General features: G+C 26.3%; 1 protein-coding gene across 1 annotated transcript; it reads left to right on the top strand.

Annotated features, from left to right (window-relative positions):
- The first annotated feature begins 1,470 nt into the window (after window positions 1-1,470).
- On the top strand, window positions 1,471-8,372 carry LOC107072833 (nose resistant to fluoxetine protein 6-like). The gene is made up of 14 exons (XM_089175674.1): window positions 1,471-1,790; window positions 2,575-2,939; window positions 3,552-3,796; window positions 3,883-4,076; window positions 4,163-4,293; window positions 4,544-4,771; window positions 4,887-5,100; window positions 5,371-5,536; window positions 5,629-5,708; window positions 5,804-5,899; window positions 7,360-7,489; window positions 7,594-7,768; window positions 7,852-7,994; window positions 8,086-8,372. The coding sequence occupies exons 2-14, from the start codon at window positions 2,723-2,725 to the stop codon at window positions 8,209-8,211; spliced, it is 2,145 nt and encodes a 714-aa protein (XP_089031800.1). The 5' UTR covers window positions 1,471-1,790; window positions 2,575-2,722; the 3' UTR covers window positions 8,212-8,372.
- The last annotated feature ends 429 nt before the right edge of the window (window positions 8,373-8,801 follow it).

Below are 8,801 nucleotides of genomic sequence, written 5' to 3'. Positions count from 1 at the left end.
CATCCACAGTTATTAGTTGCAACACAAAAAGAAATACTTATGTGTGTTAACCCATATTAAAGATATCTCACATTCACAGAAAATGTGAAAAGTTTAAAAGAAAAAAAATTCATCTATCAGAGTTTAAAAAAAAAAATATATTATATTTACTTAGGTTAAAATAGGATATCTTTCCACCGACAAACAGTCTACCATTTTTGTTTCTATCTATAGCTATCGCATTTAGTATTCCATTTTTATTGCTTGAATTGGAAAAAGTGTACTTTTTATCAGCTATTCCACCCGGAGACTATACCGGTGCCGCTTGTTATTTTAATTATTTTAATTATAATATTTCCGTATTTAAAAAATTTTTACATATTTTCAATAACATAGATACATTTTTAAATAGAAGAAACTGGAAACGTGACATAAACAAATAAACCATTGCTATTATGTTTCCATTAAAAATACAATAATACAACTTATTTTTAAAATATGGAAAAAAAATTTTGTTTATATTAAAAAAATTAAAAAAATTAATAAAATAATTTATAAAATAAAACGACAACACTTGTTTCCTTCTTTTTCAAGCATCTAAAGTTATTATTTACAACAACTTAAAATACTTATATGTGATAACTCATGATAAAGATATCTCCAATTTCAAGAAAGAATATCGTCTACCTAAGTTTCAGAAAAGGATATACTATATTTATTTAGGTTTGGTCGATGTATTTTCCATTGACAAACATTCTACAATTTTTTTTTGTTGCGATTTATTGCTAGCGCATTCGATATTCAATCTTTTTTTACAACGTGTCATATCTTTTCTATTTAAAAATATTTCTATTTTATTGAAAAATTAGTAATAAATTCTTTATTTCGCAAATATTATAATAAATAGTTATGAAGTACATAGAATATATAAAAAAATCATGTGTGCAGATCACACGTGTTAGAAGTTAGAAGGTTTTACTTCTAACACGTGTGATCTGCACACATGATTTTTTTTCTTTTGTATTTAATCAGACTGATTGTGAGCTATATCAACGCGTGGCGGGGCACAATTAGTTCAATTATATATTAGTAGCATATCATCTGTTTTATAATCTGTATTATCCCTAGTTACTGTTTTAATTCCATGTCAATTCGCGTATATAATTTGAAAATAAAGCAACTTATAAATAAATACTGCGACTTTGCACTGTTATCTGTAACAGAGTATGTTTTTTTCATTTATTTTTACCAGAATTGGTCTCTCGACTATAACAATAGTTTAACGCGATTCTACAGTTGCTCATTTAAAAGTCCTAAAAAAACTTAATATAATACATTGCAATACAATACATACTTATATATTTGAGGATGAGAGAGTGAAAACAGTTTAGTGTTAAAAGTAAATGCGTTAGTTAATTCTTTTCTTACGTTGATGAGTGAATGAGAATGTATTGTAACATGAGAGAGATCGGAAATGCTTGCGTTTTGTTTTTGAGTTTTGTCACCTAATGTTTCGTTGCATTGAAAACTTCTGAACATTCGCTATGCGTTAGTAAAATAATAATCTAAATTTTTATGATCAAGAATGTGGTTGGGAAGTTTCTTGAACAAATGCAAGGCAACAACGAACTGCGTTAAAAGGGGGTAGATGAGTATATATTGGGAATGAAAGAACGAATGAGCACGCATTTGCCTTGTCTTGATTTTGAAATTACGACGAGTGTGTTTTGTGTGAAAATAATACGATCAAATACGATGAATAACGAAGAAATAATTACGACGATTTTTTGTTAAGAATTAAGATATTTAAAGTAGTATAAAACACAACGTTTATTAATTATTTAGATGATTGTTAATATTTAGATTTTTATTTTATTTTATTACCATTCAGGCCTCGTGGGGTGTATATGACCTAAACTTTTAAGATTAAAAAAGTTGTTTAAGACGCATGTGTTACATTTTTTCAATACTATAAAGTTATAATTAGCAAGAGAAAGATATCAATTTTAATATGCATTAGACAACAAAGTAATAATTTTAATTTTTTAAAATTATTTAAAATTTTTAAAGAATTCTTTGTTTTTCAATGAGAATTCCAAGTGGCCTGAACAGAAAGCAGCGGGGGCCGTATACGACCCATTCAACACGGAATGTGTTAATAAACATTAAACATTATCAAATGAGATTATATATAAACTAAATAAAATTAATATTATAAATTTTACGTATATGGATTCTTGTAATTAACATTGAATATATATATTTAAATATTACTATAGAGAATAGCAAAAAAGGATTTAATATTTTAAGAAGTTATAATATTTATTAGGAAGAATGTCAATTGTCTAATAATAGTAGGTTCTAAAATTATTTAGTTTCAAAAAATATCGTTCGTTTATCTTCATTTTAGGTTTTTTTTCTTTTAAATATTTAAATATATTTAAATTTTGTTATCGAAAATAATTAGGAGAGATTTTCCTATGTGAGATTCTCATAACTGCGAAAAAAAAGTTCTCGTTGATTCGCTTCATCATTGCTCAGAAATTCAATTCGTTCAACGATATAATATTGGTACTGTTTTGTATTATTTCGCAGTATTTTTGATCATCCAGTGCAACATCAATAACGATAGTTTCTAAAACAGTGAGAGAAGTGAAGAATAGAGTCATTTCGATAACTATTATAATAAAGTAAAAAAAAAAAAAAAAAACATAAACAACTAAAAAAGCATAATCTAATAAAAATGGCACGTTTAGCATTCCAATTGCTAAAGTATTTCGCAGCATTTATGTTCTTATTTAATTATTGTACGGCAAATGGAATAAAAGAATTGAAAATGCGTACATTGCCAGTTTATGCAATGGCAGTAAACGCAAAACTTTTAAACTCAACTCAATGTGGCAAGGAACTTACCGAATTTCAACAAGCCATTGATCAGCAAATATTATGGAGCTTAAGAGGTATTTGAAAGATGAGAAAACATTTCTATTATCAGAGATTTATTATTTTGAAAAATAATTATTCATTACACTCTAAACGAGATTTTTGGAATTATTATTTTATTCAAGTAAAGATTTAAATATGTATGTTTGGTTATTTATTTCAAGGAAGGAACAATCTTATAAAAACCGAAAATTTATTTTTCTTTTTAAAATATTTTTTTACAGGAAAAGGATCGTCTTCAAATTATTGCAACTTTGTATAATTTTCATTTAACATCAGGACTATTTAAAAATACATTTTCTTTTTTTAATTTTAAAATTGTAGATAGATAGCTCATTTACAGTCTCTTGAAAAGTTTAAATTTTGAGTTGCAACAATTGTATGTTTCCTAGTATCGATTGTAACTGGTTAAATAGATAAATACACAATTTTTTAAAGTTTACATTTATATGCTGTCGATGAATCAGTATAATCAAAATATATAAAGAATTCGAAATGGTTAACATTAAGAAGTTAATTATTTAACTTTATTTACGACAACCTAAATAGTATTTTCTTCTTAAGTAACACATAAAAATTAATTTCGATTGGTAAAGAGATGAAATTTGTATTTTATTTTTTTTATCAAGTACTCGATGCGTGCGGAGAACCTAAATCAGGATTTATTTATGGAAATAATTATTGGTTGGGCAGTAAAAGTCAATGCGAAAATATTAGAAACGGAGATTCCGTAATAATATCGGCAGAGATATTAAGAAACAATTCGAGATATCGTCATATCGAGGATGAATTTCCACCATTCGAAGTGAAATTCTTTGTTGCTCATATTCGACATAATAGCACTTTACAATATCACATTGTAATACCCGACGAAGTAAGTTTCTATTAAGAACAGAACACACACACACACACAAGTGATTTAAAAAATTTATAATTTAATTTTTTGATTTTTCTTTATAGGATTTGATAATATTAGGCATGTGCTTACCAGCATCCTGTTCAAAGGACCAACTTTCTACTCTTCTAGAAAACTTGTTAAGAAATAGAATTCTTTTTCAAGGCGAACTTTATTCAGCCGACTATACGTTGGTTGAAGTAAAAGATTTAATTGATGACCATCGATGGATGTTGAGTGGAACATTCATTACAATGACGTACATAAACAATTCTTTTATAATTTACGATAATCCATTATGAAATGTACAATATAATTATATTTTGTGTTGTTGTTTTTTTTTAGAATAATAGTCGCACTCACATTACTATTAATGATAATAGGAACGGCTTATGATCTTCTGATATACCAAAAACGTTTAAAGAAAGATGACAAGTATCTTCAAGACCATGAAAATGATAATTCTCAAGCAATAGGTAAGATAATTAATTAATTTTTAAACCTTGTGTTACAATATACTTTTGCACCAGTATCATTCCATACAAAATTTATTGTATGTACCCTATCGTCTCATGGTGTTCGACTCCTATATGTTCCAGTATTTCATACGAAACCTTTGCATGAGTCAGATACGAGTAAAGGTTACTAGTAACAAAAGGGTTATTATAGTAAATATTTTTGAATAAACAAATAATTATTTAATATCATAATGTTAATTGTTTTTAGATATTCCACAAACACTAAACGATAATAACAAGGACCAACTGAAAAGATTAAAATACCACAGATTTTTTTGTAAAATACTCCTAGCTTTCTCCGCATATTCGAACACGAAAATAATATTTAATATAAAATCTGAAGGTATTAATGTACCGGTTATACACGGATTAAGATTTCTTTCGATGATGTGGGTTATTTTTCTGCACTCATTTTACTATTCGAAGGATTTTTATGGTTAAGTATATATAATGAAGATTTAATCTCATTTATATTCGAATAAGATATTTTAGTTAATTTTATTTTGACTTATTTATTAATTTTCTTTTTGTTTTGTTATATTTATTTAAAGACAATAGACAATGGGCTTTATTATTAATGGAGGGTTTTTTCGCTCAAGTGATACCCAATGCGCCCCTGGCAGTTGATACATTTTTTTGTTTTGGTGGTTTTCTGGTCGCTTACTTGTATTTAAAAAAAGACATGAGCAAGAATATACGTAAACCGAATGATTATTTAAATATAATAAAATTATATTTTCTCGTTCTCCTGAAAAGGTTTATTAGGTAAGACTATTTTTTTAAATGCCATATATCTAATATAATTGAAGTCATTTATGCATAAGATTTTTAAATCTAAGGGTGGTAAGAACAATTTTTTTATTTTACAATTAATACTAATAATAATTTTGTCCCATATATTGGTTGATCCTAAATACGATTCTTTATTCAAAATCCTTTATATTTGTGGATAGTGAAATGAGGCTTTAATAAACGATTAAAAAATATTAATAAAATTACGAAAGAGAGTATATTCCGCTCTTTCTACTATTTTAGATTGACACCTACTTTCATGGTATTAATCGGATTAGTGCAGATAAGTACAACGTGGAACGGTAAAACTTCACTGTTTTATATAACGGAACGTTTAGACGAAAATTGTCAAAAATATTGGTGGAGGAATATCCTTTATATTCACAACCTTTTTAGCCTACAAGATTTGGTATGGACTTACGATAACAGCAATTTTTATAATTCTCGTATTTATTAATGAATAATAGATATAATAATTATGATCGATATCGATCTTTGCAGTGTATGAGTTGGAGCTGGTACTTGGCGAATGATATGCAGTACTTCCTCATAATAAATTTTCTGTTATTTTTATCTTCAACGTAAGTAAACTCACATTTTATAAAACAATCTTTTTATATAAAAATTCTTTTTAAGCGTAAATTATTTTAATTGATTAAACATAATTGCATTTCAGGTACTTCAAAATAGCAGCTAGTTTGTTGGGTATATTGTTTACCTCATCGATAATTCTTACTGGCTATATATCATACATTTTAAATTATATTCCTACGTAAATATCAATATTAAATATTATTCATGCTTGTGGTAATGTATATTTTGGGAGCATTCTATAGAAAACTTACCCAAATCGTGTATTGTGCATAATGAGCAAGTATTTCACACAAAAAAATTGCTGGGTTATTTTATAGAATGCAAAGTTGGTTTCGTTTAATCTGTAAAATGGGCTTCAATGTAGTGTTTTTTATTCCGGAAGTGGAGAAATCTGAAACTATTGTAATTGAAACAAACCGTGATAACTTGTTTTTTTTTTGTACTTTGGCTTTAAACATAGTCATCTAAAGTACATTTTCTAGATTGACCGAAACTCTCTCGACATTTTATAGAATTACCGGACATTCATGCAATGTCTTACTAAAACGGGTATTGTATAAATTGTTCTCAGCAATATATTCCCTATTCTGTACATATGGTTCATTCCTCATCAAATCGACAGTTTTGACCCTGACCTCTTTCGATTTTAGTGAAACTTTTTTATCATTTTCAATTTCATTAAAAATGTCTTTGAAAATTTAAAAATATTTTTTCTTCTGACCCATAAAAAGTTTTGAATTTTTCAAACAAATGACTTTCTTTTTTAAATATCCGAAACTTTGTCAAAAATTGACTTATGGGGACATTTTCCTTTTAATATTATTTTGTTTTTAAATGTATTTTTTTGAAAAAAATATAAAACAAATATTTGAAGTCAAATTCTTTAAGAAATTTTTTTCTTTTTTGGAAAAAAACCTTCAATATTTCAAATTTTGGTATTGTTTATTTTGTTTTTAATTTTTTCTTTTAAACTTTAGATCATTTTGAACCTAATTCCGAGTTTCGTCTGATGGGCCGACATTGCTTTTTATGCTTTTTCCTAATTCAATTATGTATTTTTTTATTTTTTTGCTATTAATAATTGTGGTTTTTAAACTAAAATAAACCTAGATAAATATATATAAATATTTTTCACTCTATTTAATGATCTTAGTTTTATTAAATACTATCAAAGATTATGATTATAAAAATATTTCAATGCACCATTGGTTAATTTTTCAAGTAAATACAATACACAATTAATTTAGATTTACTTGGTCGCTTAAATAACTTACAAACAGTATATTGTTCTGAATTAGAATTATTTCTTACAAACAAACATCCTCATCATTACTTTGTATAACGATATGCAATCACTTAGAGTTATTGCAATGCTTTTGGTTTTTAAAAATATGTTAACTAGATCATCTAAAGCTTTATTGTAGATTTCAGTAGAAAATGATAAAAAAATTTCATCTAAATCAAAAATAGTCAGAGTCAAAAATAGACGATTTGACTTGAAATGCCCCATATAAATTTATTAGGCATTTAAATATAATATTCAATTATAATTAATGAATTTATAACAATATTTAAATATAATTAATGAATGATGAAATAATTAAAGGATTAACAAATTACCTTTTTTTCATATTATAGAGTAGACAGAGTATATAATTTATTTGAAGAATTGTATTTTCGACCATGGACTAGGATAGGACCTTACCTAGTGGGTGTGATGACTGCTTATATTGTTATCAAATTAAACAACAAATTATTATTGAAAAAAGTATGCAAATATTCTGATCGCTTGGCGCTTACAAATACTTCATTATAAAATTATTTTCTTGATGATGTTGATGTTTACACTAATGTTGATATAAATGATTTTAGAAAACAATAATACTCTTTTCGATACTGGCTAGTATTTGTAATTTATTAGTACTGTTTGGATTATATGAGAGAAGAATATCAGTTTTAACTGCTGCTATTTACGTTGCTCTCAGTAGAACTGTATGGGCAATTGGTATTGCATGGCTATTAATAGCATGTTGTACAAATAATGGAGGTATAAATAAATATCTGATTCTATTCTTTATTGCGACACTATTACTTAACAATTATTATTAATTAAATCGATTTACATTTTAGGTATAGTAAATAGTATTCTTTCATGGAAAGTTTGGATACCATTTAGTAGATTGACTTATGCAGCTTATCTTTTAAATCCAATTGTTATAAGTTCTATGAATTTCTTAAGTGAAAGTTCTTTACACATTAATTATTCAACTTTCGTATGTATTTTTTTATTATTTTTGGATTTTAAAGATTGATGGAATGAATTATTAATTATTTTCCTCTACTTTATTCTGTTTTATTTTGCAGGGAATTTTATATGTAGGATACATAATAATTGTTTACATTTGTTCTTACATGGTATCGTTGATGTTCGAATTGCCATACATCTACTTGATGAAGGAAGTAATGGATTATTTGAATATAAAGACATGATTCTGTTTTTTCGCTTTCATAATATTTCTTTGTCATTGTAGCTGACGATTGCAATGAAATGAAACGATACAACTACTTTTCTTCCATGTTTCTACGTGTTTTTTTTTTAAATGTGGGATGTTTGAAAAGTCTATATTCTATTAAAATATTTTAATCAATAAGCATATGATTGCTTATACTTTTTATAAGTATCATTAATTGGTATTTAGAACTCTAATTGTCATTGCCGTAAATACCAAATCTTTTTGTTGTTCTCGTCCCTAAGTGCGACCTCTCCATTCGTGGTCTTCGTAGCCTATGTCCTTAAAATCCCTTAATAATATTTTCCTCCAATCTTCATCACGGTCTTCTCAGTGGGTAATATTTCTTCTATGTTTAAGTGTTTCTATTTTATTGAAAAATTGGTATAAAATTCTTTACTATGCAAATATTATAATTAGTAATTATGAATTATATAGAATATAATAATTGTATTGTCTGCAATATTTTACAAAAAAAAAAAGGATTACCAGATACAATCGAAGAAAAGAATTAGACAAATCTGTAGAATACATTAGAAGCAGCTGAAAAATTCCGTTCAAAAGCAAATA

The sequence above is a fragment of the Polistes dominula genome, unplaced genomic scaffold, assembly GCF_049000335.1.
Source record: "Polistes dominula isolate Pdom_NZ unplaced genomic scaffold, Pdom_raw_medaka contig_32, whole genome shotgun sequence".
Classification (NCBI taxonomy): domain Eukaryota; kingdom Metazoa; phylum Arthropoda; class Insecta; order Hymenoptera; family Vespidae; genus Polistes; species Polistes dominula.
Note: the sequence above shows the minus strand (reverse complement) of the source record. Positions and strands in the feature narration are given on the sequence as shown.